The sequence below is a fragment of the Musca domestica genome, unplaced genomic scaffold (assembly GCF_030504385.1).
Source record: "Musca domestica strain aabys unplaced genomic scaffold, Musca_domestica.polishedcontigs.V.1.1 9, whole genome shotgun sequence".
Taxonomy (NCBI): domain Eukaryota; kingdom Metazoa; phylum Arthropoda; class Insecta; order Diptera; family Muscidae; genus Musca; species Musca domestica.
Genome location: NW_026712435.1, coordinates 18,173,519 through 18,190,945, shown reverse-complemented (window position 1 = coordinate 18,190,945; position 17,427 = coordinate 18,173,519). Strand labels below are relative to the sequence as shown.

Genomic DNA, 17,427 nt, shown 5'->3' with positions numbered 1-17,427 from the left:
CAATCTTGTTAACATTTGGTCATTTTGTTGTAGCGTAGTGTAAGTGAGTATGCATTGTATAATGTCCAATTAGTGTAAAAGTATTAATTAAATAATTTATATTCATATTCAAATTGTTGTAATGTAATTTAAGACCATTCCGAGCTTAAATATTTTACTTGATTTCCTAATGTAATCTTTGTAAATAGTTTTATTGAAATGTAATATCAATGTAAAAAAACAAATAAACAAAAAATATTAATAATAATTAAGACAAAAACCCAATTATGATATGATATATGTTCCATTTTCTTATTTTTATACCCGACACCACATAGTGGTAAGGGTATTATGTCTTTGTGCATTTGTTTGTAACATGGAGAAAGAAGCGAGCTAGACCCATAGTTGATTTTGAGGATCTCCATAGAATCACTTTCTGAGTTGATTTATGCATGTCAGTTCGTCTGTCCGTCCGTCCAGGTCGCATTTATTATCCAATTAAGATGAAATTTTCCAAACAACATTTGTTTGGCCCAAGGACGAACCCTATTGAAATTGGAGATAATCGGTAAAAATTTAGATATAGCTCCAATATATATCTTCGCCCAATTTGCCTTTTATTGTGCACCAAACGTGTAATATCAGCCTAAATAGTATGGAATTTTGCACAAACAACCAAATTAGGCCTAAAAATAAATATGCCAAATTTGATCGAAATCGGTTCAGATATAGCTATAGCTCCCATATATATATATATATTGTTCATCCGACTCGTTATTTTTGTTCTCCGCAGCCGTAATATGCACTCTGTAACAACAATATTTGGGGAAATATATCAAATACAGCTCAGAAATATCTTTGCCAAATTTTATTGAGATCGGTTCAGATTTGGATGTGACTCCCATATATATCTTCGTCCGATTTACATTTAATTGTACACCAGACGTCTAATATTTGCCCAAATGGGATGGAATTCGGCACATGCGAACGAATTGAGTCTAGAATCTAGTATGCCAAATTTGGTGAAGATCGGTTCAGATATAGCCATAGCTACCATATATATTGTTCATCCGATTTGTTGTATTTGTTACCCACAGCCGTAATATGCACTCCGTAACAACGATATTCAGGGAAATATATCAAAAACAGTTCAGAAATATCTTTGCCAAATTTTATTGAGATCGGTTCAGATTGGGATATAGTTCCTATATATATCTTTATCTGATTTCAAATTAATTGTGCACCAAATGGGCAATACAATTCCGAATTTAAAAGATACAAATGCTTCGGCATATTTCGTCCTTTGAACTTTAAATTACAATTATAATCATAGCGTGTATGATTAAACTCTCCCATAAAATCTTTTAATTGTTATGTGGAGCTCCACTAAATTAGCAAAGAGGTGTAGGGTATCACAAAGTCGGCCCCGCCCGACTTTAGGTCTTTCTTTACTGGTTTTTCTATGGGAAATTGAAAATTCATACGGAAAATGAAAATGTAAATTAAAATCCTACACCATTTGGAGTAACTTGTATACAAAAATCTGTTAAGACCTCAGATCCCAAAAGTGACCATCACCCAAAATGCCAAGATTCCAACTTCAGCCGTTTCGTCCGTCTCATCTGAGACTTGAGTGACCATCACCCAAAATTTTAAGATTCCAGCTTCAGCTCTTTCGTCTGGGTACTGATGAATATGAGAGAGAGAGAGAGAGAGAGAGAGAAGAGAGAGAGAGTAACGATTCATCAATACCCAGACGAAAGAGCTGAAGCTGGAATCTTAAAATTTTGGGGGATGGTCACTCAAAACTCAGATGAGACGGACGAAACGGCTGAAGCTGCAATCTGGGCATTTTGGGTGATGGTCACTTTTGGTCCAAATGGATCACATAAGACTGGGTTTTTTGGAAATTCGTACTAGAACATTACGCAAAATATTATACGCTACTAAAGCTGTGGAGCTAGAACTCTTACATTTGGAGTTAAGGGTCACTGATGGAGTGTATGATAGATGTATCAAAGGGTTTTTGGAAATTCTCTCTTTAGGTGTACGAAAAATACTAAAATGTACTACATTTGGTACCATTTCGTATCATGTGAACGGTTAACTGGAGACTTGAAATTTGGAATGGGTATCAAGGTTGAGGAGTTGAGTCGATATGAGGCGGTAGATTTCGAAGTGTGTACTCCAGTATACAAAAATTACAAAGCCTTACTATATTTAGAACATTCCTGAAATTTGAAACTAACATTACTGTTGAAGCGTAGGATTGAGATATGAAGGAAGTTTTCGAAATCTGTACTTATGTGCACGAAAAGTACTAAATTTAGTAAATTTCGATTTGGGTGAACAGATGGAGCTGAAACTCTGAATTTTATAAATATGATTACTATTCCATTCTTGGACTGAGGAATGTAGGTAGTTTTGAGCATTCGTACAATTAATTGTACAATTTAATTGTTGGGAGAACCAATTGAGTTGGAATCTTAAAATTTGGAAATAAGATTACTATTGCATTGTCGGACTGAGGTACGTAAGTGGTTTTGGAAATTTCTACTTATGTGTACTAAATGGTACTAAATTTGGTACAATTTAAATTTTGGGAGTATCTTGAAATTTGAAAATAAGATTTCTACTGGACTGTAAGATGCAGTTAGTTATGAAAATCGGTACTAAATAGTAAATAATTTCATACAATTTTGATTTGGGTAAACCAATAGAGCTATTATCCTGAAAATTGGAAAAGAGACTACTATGGGATCCCACTACTGTGGGATATGTAAGTAGTTTTGGAAATTTGTACTTATATGTAGTAAAATATACTAAATAAAGTACAATTTGTAATTGCGCGAAACAACAGGGGTTAATATGGTATTACTGTGGGAGTATAGGATTGGGGTATGTAGGAAGCTTTGGAAACTGGCACTTATGTGTACTAAATGGTACTACATTTGGTAGAAATTGGAATTGATGATGAACCAATGGAGCTGGAATTCCTGAAATTTGATGGCATATGTGTTTGAGATTTTGCGGTGGTTTGAAAATACGTCCTATAATTGTACGAAAAGTACTGAATGGTACTATATTTGGTATTGGGCGAAGGGATACGACTTGAATTCTAAACTTTGATGTTGAGGCCTATATTGGTATCCGGAGGTGAGATATGGCGGTGGTTTTACACAACTGTTGGGATCTGTGGTTGAGACATGGGGAGTGTTTTGAAAATGCGTCCTACATTTTTACGAAAAGTACTAAATGGTATAGCGTAAAGGAATGGAGCTGAGATCCTCAAATTTAATATTGAAGTCTCTGTTGCTATCTGGGATTGGGATACGGATCTGCCTCTGGAAATGTGTACTTTAAATGTGTGAAAAGTATTAAATAGTACTAAATTCGGTATTGCGCGAGGGAATAGAGCTGAAATGCTGAAATTTGATATAGATGTCAGTGTTGGTGCCTGTGGTATAGATATGAAGGTGGTTTTGAAAATGTGTACAAAAATTATGGGAAAATCACTGAATGTTAATCCATTTGGTAATGGGTAAATTTATAGAGCTGGAATGCCGAGATTTGATATCGTCGTCTCTGCTGGTATATGGTGTTGAGATCTGGTAATGGTTTTGCATATGCATATCATAATTGTTCGTAGTAATGTTTCAGAAGCATGCAAAAACTATCAATGCATCAAGAAGAAGTCACAATATTGTATGGTTCATGGACTGGTGGCATCATTAGACTGTACTTGTTCAAATATGGTACGATTCGTAACTGAGAATGATGAGTGCTACCGGGAGATGATATCCAAGCTTGACTTGCTTGACATGTGATTTCAACAAGACGATGCCATGTACCATACATGGAGAGACAAGTTCGATGACCATTTAATGTCACGTTCGGTATCGATGAAATAACCGCATATATTGTGCGATTTAAAGCCCTTCGACTATTTTTTTGTGGAGCTTTGTTAAATTTGAAGAGAACTTTGAAGCATTTGTTCTTGGGGTAGTGGCCGAAAGGTTGGAAAGAGGTATGCCAAAATTGAACTGAGCGAATGGACCATTTGAGGCGCAATCGCGGTCAACATCCTTGAATAGAACTGTAAATATAAGTATAAGTTTATCTATACCCCCAGATATTCGTTATTTTAATGATTTCAGCGACATTATTCACCGGAATTGTTTCAAATTTTGTATTATAACTTAATAATGGGTGCTACAAGCAATGGCCGAAAAGGTCTTCGTATAGGCCTCATGTAACGGTAATTTCCTATATTCGGTATTGTTAGGTTTTTAACAGTATTTTTCAACGCACTTTTCTTGAAAAATTCCAGTTTTCCTCCAAATGGTTAAGGGTATTTAAAGTTTGACCCGGTCGAACTTATTGCTTTTTATACCCTCAGCAATATGATTTGATTTCAAAATAATGTTTTTAGACCCTAGGTCTCTTTGGACAAAATCTGGAGTCGATCTAGCGATGTCCGTCCGTTCATCTGTCCGTCTGTCTGTCGATGGGCAATATAGGTTCACTCCTTCTGGTACCTCCCCCAAAAAAGGTCGAAATTTTCAAAAAATTTATTTTTTGCACAGAAAGTGAAAGGGTAATCCGATTTTGCTCCAACTTTGCACATCCTAATATTTGCGTCAGTGCTGGGTCAGGTATGAAAATGGGCAATATCGGTCCACTCTATCAAGTACCTCCCCCACAAATGGTCAAAATTTTAAATAATTACACCTCTCATAAAATGTGATGTAAGAGTCCGATTGTCTTCAAATTTCACACATCCCAATATTTATATAAACCCAAGGTATGGTGTAAAGAAGGAATATATCGGTCCACTCCTTCAGGTACCTCCCCCACAAATGATCGAAATTTTCAAAAATATATATTTTTTTGCACAGAAAGAGAAACGATAATCTGATTTTGCTCCAATTTTGCAAATCTTAATATTTGCGTCAGTGCTAGGCCTGGTGCGAGAATGGACAATATCGGTCCACTCCTTCTGGTACCTACCCCACAAATGGTCGAAATTTTCAAAAAAAAAAAAACATATTTTTTTTTTGCACAAAAAGAGAAACATTGGCTATGGGTATACATCTGAGGGCAAAACCGATACTTTTTTACTTGTTTTATTTGTTTTTTGTTTTTTAATTAAAATTTTACACCAATGAAATTTTTATAGCTTTCAAAAAAAAAAAAATAGCAAAAATTACAATAAAACTAAAAAAGTTTAGACTACACAAGAGACTTCGCAATTAAATTCATGACTGTCTACACAAACTACACACAGAGATATGGGGTTTCATTATCATTAAAAGGATTGGTGCATAACAAACCCCACCCTATTTTCCCACAAATCCAAAGTTTTAATGCCAAAAAATATATTCAATTCCCCCTCACGCATACATGGGATACATGTGTACAGAATTTGAAAAAAAAAACTACAAATTATTATCTTTGTTTCATCATATTTTGTTATGGAGTGGCAGCATCCGCTTGCCATTAATAATTTCTGTTAAGTTTCAGAAGTAGAGACACAAAACAAGTTCGGTTTTTTTTTCTTTCATCTCTTTCTTTATTGCGGTTTAAACTACTAATACGGATGAAACATACCTTTTTCATTGTCCGCATGCAGTGGTCCAACACTTCCGAAAAAGCGTTTGTCGAGAATTTGCAGCAAAAGTAAAGCGGAGGAATGAACTTCGACACGAGGACAGCCGGTCATGAGTAACGTGACTGTTATGACAGACGTGTAATGATCGCAAGGATATTCTCTGAAAACGAAACAAGAAAAAAATGAATAGATTAAAAGAATTTAAATTGATTTAAGGATTTTTGATTTATTAGGGAGGGGGAAGAATGTACGGCTCTCTCGGCATCGGAATCGAGAACTTAGGGTTTTCTAAATTTGGTCGAATCGCGAATGTAGTTGGTATTTGAAACCATACAATAACGAATGTGAAGGAAACTATAAATGGTAGTCGCCGTAAGTGACATCTGTAATTCTCTGACATTTACAACAAGTCAATACTAGTTGGGATGCAATTAAAATAATTATGCCGTATGGCCTAAAGTCTGTTGTCAAACAAGAGTTCAGTAGTGTTCAGAGCCGAAAGAAAGAAAAAGAACTATTTTTTTTTCTTTTTTCGAGCGAGTTTCACTCTCTACTCGAATCCGAGCAGAATTCAACCTGCGAGAGCCGCATCACCGTGATGATAAATGATTTAAACATTTCCTTTTGCAAAGAGATAACTATTTTTTACGAGCTACGAGCGAGTTTCACTCGTTACTCGAATCCGAGTAGAAGTAAACCTGTATGTCAGCGAGTGAACTTTGCTCGTGAGAGTAAAATCCGCTCGAAACCAAGCTGATTTTATTCTTGCCGAGAACTGTTTAAATTTTTTTCGCACTATCAAAAGGATATAATCGGCACAATTACGGTTGTCGTTTCTATAGTCGTCGACTTTATGTGCAAGTCGCCCTCGCCGTCGCTTCGATACAAAATTGGTATTACAGTAACGCATCGACAGTTGGCAACAATTAAAAACGTTGTTATTAATAAAACCAGTAAAGAAAGTCTTAAAGTCGGGCGGGGCCGACATTATGATACCCTACACCACTTTGCTAATTTAGTAGAGCTCCGCATATCCACTAAAAGTTTTTATGGGAGAATTCAATCATACACGCTATGATTATGATTATAATTTAAAGTTCAAAGGACTAAATATGCCGAAGCATATGAAGCACCAAATTTGGCATACTAGCTTCTAGACTCAATTCGGTCGTAAGTGCCAAATTTCATTCAATTTGGGCAAATATTACACGTTTGGTGCACAATAAAAGGCAAATCGGACGTAGTATATATGGGAGCTATATCTAAATTTTGACCGATTATCTCCAATTTCAAAAGGGTTTGTCCTTGGACCAAACAAATGATTTGCACAAATTCTTTGTTTGGCCCAAGGACGAACCCTATTGAAATTGGAAATAATCGGTCAAAATTTAGATATAGCTCCCATATATATCTTCGTCCGATTTGCCTTTTATTGTGCACCAAACGTGTAATATCAGTCCGAATAGTATGGAATTTTGCAGATACAACCAAATTAGACCTAAAAATAAGTATGCCAAATTTTATCGAGATCGGTTCAGATTTGGATATGGCTCCCATATAAAACTTAGACCGATTTACGTTTTATTGTGCACAAAAACGTCTAATATTTGTCCAAATGGGATGGAATTCGGCACATACGACCGAATTGAGTCTAGAAGCTAGTATGTCAAATTTGGTAAAGATCGGTTCAGATATATCTATAGCTCCCATAAATACTGTTCATCCGATTTGTTATATTTGTTACCCACAGCCGTAATATGCACTCCGTAACAACGATATTCAGGGAAATATATCAAATACAGCTCGGAAATATCTTTGCCAAATTTTATTGAAGTCGGTTCCAATTTGGATCTAGCACTCATATATATCTTTATCCGATTTCAAATTAATTGTGCATCAAATGCGCAGTACAAGTCCGAATTTAAAAAAATACAAATGCTTCGGCATATTTATTCCTTTGAACTTTAAATTATAATTATAATTATATTTTTTTTACTCTTTCGCAAACTTTTTGACCCTCACTATAATTATTCAAACTGGAGTAACTCAGAAGTGCCCCCATATAGAGAGGAAACTAATATTCGTGTGTAAACACCTCCCACTATTTTATATTTTTATACCCTCAGTCATATGACTAGAGAGGGTATATATCATTTGGTACGGTCAAAATGCGCCTAATCGAAATAACGGTTTTTGACACTAGGTCTCCGATGGGTCCACCCCATTAAGTATATCCCCCACAAAGGGTCAACACTTTGAATAACTCTTATAAAATGTGATGTGAGAGTCCGATTGTCTTCGCATGACACGCATCACAATTTTTTATTAACCCAAGGTCTGGTGTGAAGCTGACATATATAGGGATTCACTTTTTCTGGTAACTCCCCCATAAAGGGTGAAGCTCCAAAAAAATGAAATTAACATCCGATTTGAAAAACAAAGTGCTCAAAAATAGCGAAATAAGTATCCAACTCTCTTTCAATTTAACACAGACAAACATTTTTGGTAACACAAGACCTGCGAACCACTTCTGGTACCTCATCCACAGAGGTTCACAATTTTCAATACTTGTATCTATCATAACTTGCGAAACAAATCAGCGATTATTTACAACTTGCTATATCCACAGGGTGAGATGAAAATAAAAGCAACCAACTTTAGACTGCTGCTTATGCGGCTTATCCAACAGCTTCTAAAATTATTCCAGTGACTGCTCATTATATTGCCTTCAAGCGTACAATAGCATTTTGGTTAGAATTCTCCAGAAAAAAAGTTATTCGTGATGGAATTCAAGCGTCATGGTGTGATTTCTTTATATTTGGCTGGAAAACCACAGGTGGCTATTGTGTGTGTCTCGTACCATCGCTCGTTACCGTGATACTCAAGCGTAGACCGACGTCAAGGAAGTGGACGAAAGAAAACGGCAACATCAGCAGAAATGTTTCGAAAAGTAAACAAGTCAAAAACAAACAAAACAAACCAACTTTAATACCCTCCAACTTAGGGTAAAGTAAACATTAGAGCCCCCTATTACCCACATGTACCAATTTTTAGAAATATTCATGGGAAAATGTTCCAAAAATCATCAAAATACGTGGACCTATAATTACAATGATTTGCCACACGAAGTGGGACCCATTATTACCCACAACTACCAATGTTCAGAGAAATTCGTGAAAAAATGTGTCAAACAACATCAAAATACCGAATATCCTACCGATATACATACAATGTTTCATATACCTATACATATACATACAATGTTTCGCCACACGAACTAGGACACATTATGACCTACAAATACCAATTTTCAGACAAATCCGTGAAAAAATGTGGCAAAAATCATCAAATTACCGAATATCGGGAAGTACCGTTATATGGGGGCTATACCAAATCGTGAACCCATATATGTAATGTTTCGCCACCGGAGCTGGCCACCAGAACTCAAGCGCCAGCCATGATGGTGGTGTGGGCCACCATTACAGCCGATGGTCGCTTTCCGCTCGTATTAATCGACCGTGGCATCAGAATAATTGCCGAATTTTATCGCGAAAATATTCTGGAGGGTGTATTAAAGCCTTGGGCATGCAAACATTTTGACCGCAGACTTTGGACATTCCCACAACACTCAGCACGCGCCACCCAAGAATGGTTACAAAATGCGGTTCCTCGCTTCATTTCCAGCGCACAATGGCTACCAAAATCTCCGGATACCAATCCGTTGGACTATTGTGTCTGGAGCATTTGGGAAGGCAAGGTTGGAACTAAAAAATACCAAAGTTTCGATCACCTCAAGCAAGCGCTTCGCCAGGAATGGGCCAAAATACCGCAGAGCAACATTCGGGCAGAGTGTGACGGTTTCATTGGCCGTTTGAAGGCCATAATTCGTGCCAAAGATGACCAATTCGAACGAATCTACAAATCTCCGACGTTTTTTTCTTTTATTTAATAAAATTTAAAACAAGTAAAAAGCTGTAAGTTCGGCTGGGCCGACCTTTTAATACCCTCCACCATTTGGTACAAAATTTGGCAATTTCCAAAAAAAAAAAAAAAAATCCGTTAAAAATTCTGTTAAAATCTTAAAAATACCGAATGCCTATACGACGACGTGGACCTGCATAGGCAACTTTTGTCATAAGTTATTACAATATTTAAATGCGAAACTTGAAGAAAAATCTGTTTATAAATTAGCTAAAATCATCAAAATACCGAATATAGGGGGTACCGTTATATGCGGGCCATACGAAGACGTGGAGCTGCACGGTCAATTTTCTGGCATGGGCTGAAGTATACATTTCAAACTTCACATGCGAAATTTGAAACAATCCCGGTAAATAATGTCGCTAAAAACATCAAAATACCGAATATTGGTGGGTACGGTATATTGGGACTATACGAAGACGTGGACCTACATGGCCCTTTTTCTGTTTTATGCTGCAGTATCTATTACGCTACAAAAAAGTGTCGCTAAAATCATCAAAATACCGAATATCGGGGGTACCGTTATATGGGGGCTATATGATAACTTGGATCTACATGGCCCATTTACGAACTTAACCTGCCTACTGGCAAAATATATATGTGTGCAAAATTTCAGCTTTCTATCTCAATTTGTTCGAAAGATAGCGTGATTACAACAGACAGACGGACATGGCTAAATATTCTTAGAATTTTACACTGATCAAGAATATATATCCTTTGTTGGGTCTGACATGAGTATTTCGAGTATGGTGGAGGGTATAAAACATTAAAAATTATGGGGTTAGACTTTGTTGCAGTTTTTGTTATCTCACCCTGTACGTGTGCAGTTTCAATGATTTTCTTCAATATTTCTATCAACAATAGATCTTATGTGACATGTGGGTCCAACATTTTCTGATATTTTCCACTCAAAAGAATAAAATTCTGATAAAACATTTATTCTCATGAATTTGGAAATAAGAGTTGAATTTTCCTTAAGCTTTGCATATTCTAATAGTTTTTTATATGTATTAGATGTAGTGTGAAAATGAAGTACTGTTCTTGGTACCTCCCGTACAAAAATTGAACAATTTCCAAAAAAGAAAAAAAAAAACATACACATATCAAATATAAAATCCAATATATATATATACTTGTTGCATGTGTAGTTTTTATGCACGTCTCTGTTACATAACACCAACAAATGTGCAAGAAACCCCCTCAAATTTAATGAAAATAGTTTATTATTCCAAAAAAAAAAAAAAAAAAGAGAAAATCAGAATAAATTTATGGCTGTAATAACAAAAACCAAGAACTCCTTTTAGAAAACGGCTATAACCACTTTCGCATTTTGTGAAATAGCAACAGCTGCAACCCGGACCAGAGAGGAAATATGAGAACTAACTACACGTATGCAATTGCCATTACTGCACCAGGTTGGAAATTATCCCAGCAAACCCTGCAATGGACGTTCGACATGTCTGCAACAAATCTTATTTTCCATACGGTATTGAACATTCACTCAGTTCTATTTTCTGTGAATTATTCGAATTGTGACTTTTTTGAATTTTTAAACATCTGATGGCAGTTATTGTATTTTCTCTCGAACTTTGCATTTATGGGAAATTTGGTTTCCTTTGAGGAGGGATTTTTTTTTTTTGGGATCGCATATTGTTGTTTTAAAAAAGGTTTCTTTTTATACCCACCACCATACTATGGAGGGTATATTAACTTTGTCATTCCGTTTGTAACTCCTCGAAATACTCACGTCAGGCCCAACAAAATATATATTCTTCTTTATCTGTCTGTTGTAATCACGAATGAATTGAGATAGAAGGCTAACATTTTGCACACATGCTTATTTTTCTAGTAGGCAGGTTAAGTTCGTAAATGGGCTATGTAGGTCCACGTTTTCATATAGACCCCATATAACGGTATCTTCCGATATTCGGTATTTTGATGATTTTAGTGACATTATTCACCGGAATTGTTTCAATGTTGGTATTTGAAGTTCGAAATGGATACTACAACCTAAGACAGAAAAATGTCTGTGTCTTCGTATAGCCCCCATATAACGGTACCTCCTTATATTCGGTATTTTGATGATTTTAGGGTCATTAGTGATTTTTTTTTTTGGGATCGCATATTGTTGTTTTAAAAAAGGTTTCTTTTTATACCCACCACCATACTATGGAGGGTATATTAACTTTGTCATTCCGTTTGTAACTCCTCGAAATACTCACGTCAGGCCCAACAAAATATATATTCTTCTTTATCTGTCTGTTGTAATCACGAATGAATTGAGATAGAAGGCTAACATTTTGCACACATGCTTATTTTTCTAGTAGGCAGGTTAAGTTCGTAAATGGGCTATGTAGGTCCACGTTTTCATATAGACCCCATATAACGGTATCTTCCGATATTCGGTATTTTGATGATTTTAGTGACATTATTCACCGGAATTGTTTCAATGTTGGTATTTGAAGTTCGAAATGGATACTACAACCAAAGACAGAAAAATGTCTGTGTCTTCGTATAGCCCCCATATAACGGTACCTCCTTATATTCGGTATTTTGATGATTTTAGGGTCATTATTCACCGGAATTATTTCAAATTTGGCATTTGAAGTTCGAAATGGATACTAGAGCCTAAGACAAAAAATTGTTTGTGCAGGTCCACGTCTTCGTATAGCCTCCATATAACGGAACCTCCTTATATTCGGTATTTTGATGATTTTAGCGACATTACTCACCGGAGTAGTTTCAAATTACGTATTTAGAGTTCGTATTGGGAACTACAGTCTGTGACAGAAATGTCTATGCAGGTCCAGGTCTTCTTATAGCCCCCATATAACGATACCTTCCGATATTCGGTATTTTGATGATTTTAGCGACATTATTCACCGGAATTGTTTCAAATTTGTTATTTGAAGTTCGTAATGCGAACTACAGTCTGTGACAGAAAATTGTCTATGCAGGTCCAGGTCTTCGTATAGGCCCCATATATCAGTACCTCAATATATTCGGTATTTTGACGAGTTTAGGTACAAACTCCAACGAAATTGTTTGAGATATCGTATTTGAAGTTCGTAATGGATGCTACAGCCTATGACAGAAAATTGTTTATGCTAGTCTAGGTCTTCGCACAGCTCCGATATAACGGTACCTCCCTATATACGATATTTTGATGTTCGAATTGAATATGAATTCGAATTTGAATATGAAACAATGCCTATGTAGATCCACGTCGTATAGACCCCAATATAAATTCTATTTTCGGTTTTTTTTAAATTTTAAGAATTTTATTTTTTGAAGATTTTCAAATTCGTTCCAAATGGTGGAGTTTTTGCAAAGTTCGGCCAGGCCGAACTTACTGCTTTTTAACTTGTTTGATATTGCAAAGCATGAGTAAACCAAGAGGGACGAATAGTAGACGTTGAATGTGGTGTTTGCCTGGAAAGCATTTATGTGCCAATGTTAAAAAAGGCTTGAATTACCATCTGTTGATAGTTTTCGTGGCGAAAAGTAATTAAAGTTGTAAAATATTTGGATGTGTTTTTATTATCTGTAGTTTGGCACAACTTGCATTCCATATGCCTTTCTTCATATGTTGAGGTAGTGCATGAAATGCGTGACATTCATTTTAGTTATGACAATTTGTATAATGGTGGAAATGTTCCAACATAAACTCAACACTACTTGGTTTCGGGAAACAGCATTTACAAACACAAATCCTAATAAAATTCGAATTAACTTTACAATATGGAGGGACTTTTTCTTTTTACACCCTCAGCCATATGCCGACAGAGGGTACATACCATTCGATACAGCCAAAGCGTACCTCATCGAAATAACGGTTTTAGACCCTGGGTCTCTTTGGACAAAATCCGGACATTTGTAGTTGATTTAGAGGTGTCCGTCCATCTGTCTGTTGGGCTGGTGCCCACTATAACTCTCGAAGAGAGTATCCGATTTGGTTTAAACTAGATAGATTGTAATATTATGTGTCAAATTTAGCTTGAGTTCGGGACAGGCAACATTGGCCCTCTCCTTCTGGTACCTCCCCTCACAAAATGTCAAAATTTCCAAAGAAAATAATTTATCTCATAGAGAGAGAGAAGGAATTTTTCCATTTTGTGCAAACTTTGCAAATCCCAATATTTTTCAATGCTAGGTGATGCTCGAAAATCGGCCAACTCCATCAAGTACCTTACCCACAAAGGGTCAAAATTTACCATAATAATCTATATCTATAAAAGAGGAAAATGTTTGTATGTTTTTTTGTTTGTTTGTTTGTTTGTTTGTTTGTAATTTATGGACTCGAAAACCGCTGAATAGATTTCCCTGAAAATTTTTCGTATATATTGCAACATCGCCTGAAAGTAACATAGGCTATATACATTTTTGAATTTCCACTTGGAACTGGAGATATAGCATCAGAATCGGAGGTACCTCCCAAAAATTTAGATTTTATATGCACATATCTATTGATTGGTTGAAGATACAGCTTCAAAATTTGGAATACGTAACGGAATTTGTAACAAAAATAAGTTTGCCAAATTATATTGTAATCGGTTCAGATTTGGATATAGCTCCCATATATATTTTCGACCGATTTCGTTCATTTGATGCCTCAAACACAATATGAATGTTCGATTCCAATGAAATTTGGAATGTGTGACGGGATTTAATCAGAAAATAAATTTGTCAAATTATATTGAAATCGGTTCAGATTTGGATATAGCTCCCATATATATTTTCGGCCGATTTCAAGCATTTGATGCACCAAACACGCTATGTATCCCCAATTTCAATGAAATTTGAAATGTGTGATAGATTTTATCTAAAAAATTGATTTCCCAAATTATATTGAAATCGGTTCAGATTTGGATATAGCTTCCATATACATTTTCGGCCGATTTCATGTATTTGGTGGACCAAACACGATATGTATTTCCAATTGCAATGAAATTTAAAATAAGTAACGGAATTGGGAGCCAAAATGAATTTGTCAAATTAAATTGAAATCGGTTCAGATTTGGATATAGCTCCCATATATATTTTCGACCGATTTCATGTATTTGATCCAATGAAATTTGGAATGTGTAACGGAAATTAAAACAAATATACATTTGTCAAATTATATTAAAATCGGTTCAGATTTGGATATAGCTCTCATATATATTTTCGACCGATTTCATGCATTTTATGCACCATACACGATATGTATGTTCGATTCCAAAGAAATTTGGAATATGTAACGGGATTTTGATTAGAAAATAAATTAGTCAAATTATATTAAAATCGATTCAGATTTGCATATAGCTCCCATATATATTTTCCGCCGATTTCACATATTTGATGCACAAAACACGATACGTATTTCCGATTCCAATGAAATTCGGCATGAGTGACTAAATTTGGTACAAAAATAAATTTGACAAATTATATTCAAATACGCTCAGATTTGATTATAGCTCCCATATATATACTCAGCCGATTTCACATATTTGATGCACCCAAAGACAGAGAGACAAAATCTGGCACCAGAAAAAATTGCCAAATTATATTGAAATCAGTTGAGGTTTGGATATAGCTAACATATATATTTCGGCCGATTTTATGCATATTATGCACCAAACATGATATATATGACCGATAGCAATAAAATTCAGAATGTGTGGCGGAATTTGGTTACAATAATAAATGTGACAAATTAATTGGAAATTAGTTAAGATTTGGATTTATCTCCCATATATATATATATATATATATATATATATATATCGTGTTTGGTGCATAATATGCATAAAATCGGCCGAAATATATATGTTAGCTATATCCAAACCTCAACTGATTTCAATATAATTTGGCAATTTTTTCTGGTGCCAGATTTTGTCTCTCTGTCTTTGGGTGCATCAAATATGTGAAATCGGCTGAGTATATATATGGGAGCTATAATCAAATCTGAGCGTATTTGAATATAATTTGTCAAATTTATTTTTGTACCAAATTTAGCCACTCATGCCGAATTTCATTGGAATCGGAAATACGTATCGTGTTTGGTGCATCAAATATGTGAAATCGGCGGAAAATATATATGGGAGCTATATGCAAATCTGAACCGATTTTTATATAATTTGACTAATTTATTTTCTAATCAAAATCCCGTTACATATTCCAAATTTCTTTGGAATCGAACATACATATCGTGTATGGTGCATAAAATGCATGAAATCGGTCGAAAATATATATGAGAGCTATATCCAAATCTGAACCGATTTTAATATAATTTGACAAATGTATATTTGTTTTAATTTCCGTTACACATTCCAAATTTCATTGGATCAAATACATGAAATCTGTCGAAAATATATATGGGAGCTATATCCAAATCTGAACCGATTTCAATTTAATTTGACAAATTCATTTTGGCTCCCAATTCCGTTACTTATTTTAAATTTCATTGCAATTGGAAATACATATCGTGTTTGGTCCACCAAATACATGAAATCGGCCGAAAATGTATATGGAAGCTATATCCAAATCTGAACCGATTTCAATATAATTTGGGAAATCAATTTTTTAGATAAAATCTATCACACATTTCAAATTTCATTGAAATTGGGGATACATAGCGTGTTTGGTGCATCAAATGCTTGAAATCGGCCGAAAATATATATGGGAGCTATATCCAAATCTGAACCGATTTCAATATAATTTGACAAATTTATTTTCTGATTAAATCCCGTCACACATTCCAAATTTCATTGGAATCGAACATTCATATTGTGTTTGAGGCATCAAATGAACGAAATCGGTCGAAAATATATATGGGAGCTATATCCAAATCTGAACCGATTACAATATAATTTGGCAAACTTATTTTTGTTACAAATTCCGTTACGTATTCCAAATTTTGAAGCTGTATCTTCAACCAATCAATAGATATGTGCATATAAAATCTAAATTTTTGGGAGGTACCTCCGATTCTGATGCTATATCTCCAGTTCCAAGTGGAAATTCAAAAATGTATATAGCCTATGTTACTTTCAGGCGATGTTGCAATATATATGGAAATTTTCAGGGAAATCTATTCAGCGGTTTTCGAGTCCATAAATTACAAACAAACAAACAAACAAAAAAACATACAAACATTTTCCTCTTTTATAGATATAGATTATTATGGTAAATTTTGACCCTTTGTGGGTAAGGTACTTGATGGAGTTGGCCGATTTTCGAGCATCACCTAGCATTGAAAAATATTGGGATTTGCAAAGTTTGCACAAAATGGAAAAATTCCTTCTCTCTCTCTATGAGATAAATTATTTTCTTTGGAAATTTTGACATTTTGTGAGGGGAGGTACCAGAAGGAGAGGGCCAATATATATATATATATATATATATATATATATATATATATATATATATATATATATAATTGGAAATTAGTTAAGATTTGGATATAGCTCCCATATATATATATATATATATATATATATATATATATATATATATATATATATATGGGAGCTATATCCAAATCTTAACTAATTTCCAATTATATATATATATATATATATATATATATATATATATATATATATATATATATATATATATATATATATATATATATATATATATATATATATTGGCCCTCTCCTTCTGGTACCTCCCCTCACAAAATGTCAAAATTTCCAAAGAAAATAATTTATCTCATAGATAATTATTAATAATATCTCATAGATAAATATTAATAATAATTTATTTTCTAATCAAAATCCCGTTACATATTCCAAATTTCTTTGGAATCGAACATACATATCGTGTATGGTGCATAAAATGCATGAAATCGGTCGAAAATATATATGAGA

General features: G+C 34.6%; 1 protein-coding gene across 8 annotated transcripts in view; it reads right to left on the bottom strand.

The window, feature by feature from the left end:
- The window catches only part of LOC101893717 (protein furry), a 353,570-nt gene that overhangs the window by 205,297 nt on the left and 130,846 nt on the right, over window positions 1-17,427 (bottom strand). For all 8 annotated transcript variants that reach the window (XM_059131613.1, XM_059131609.1, XM_059131611.1 and 5 more), the window contains one exon: window positions 5,590-5,750. In XM_059131613.1, coding sequence (XP_058987596.1) covers window positions 5,590-5,750 — 161 coding nt within the window. The remainder of the gene's footprint in view (window positions 1-5,589; window positions 5,751-17,427) is intronic.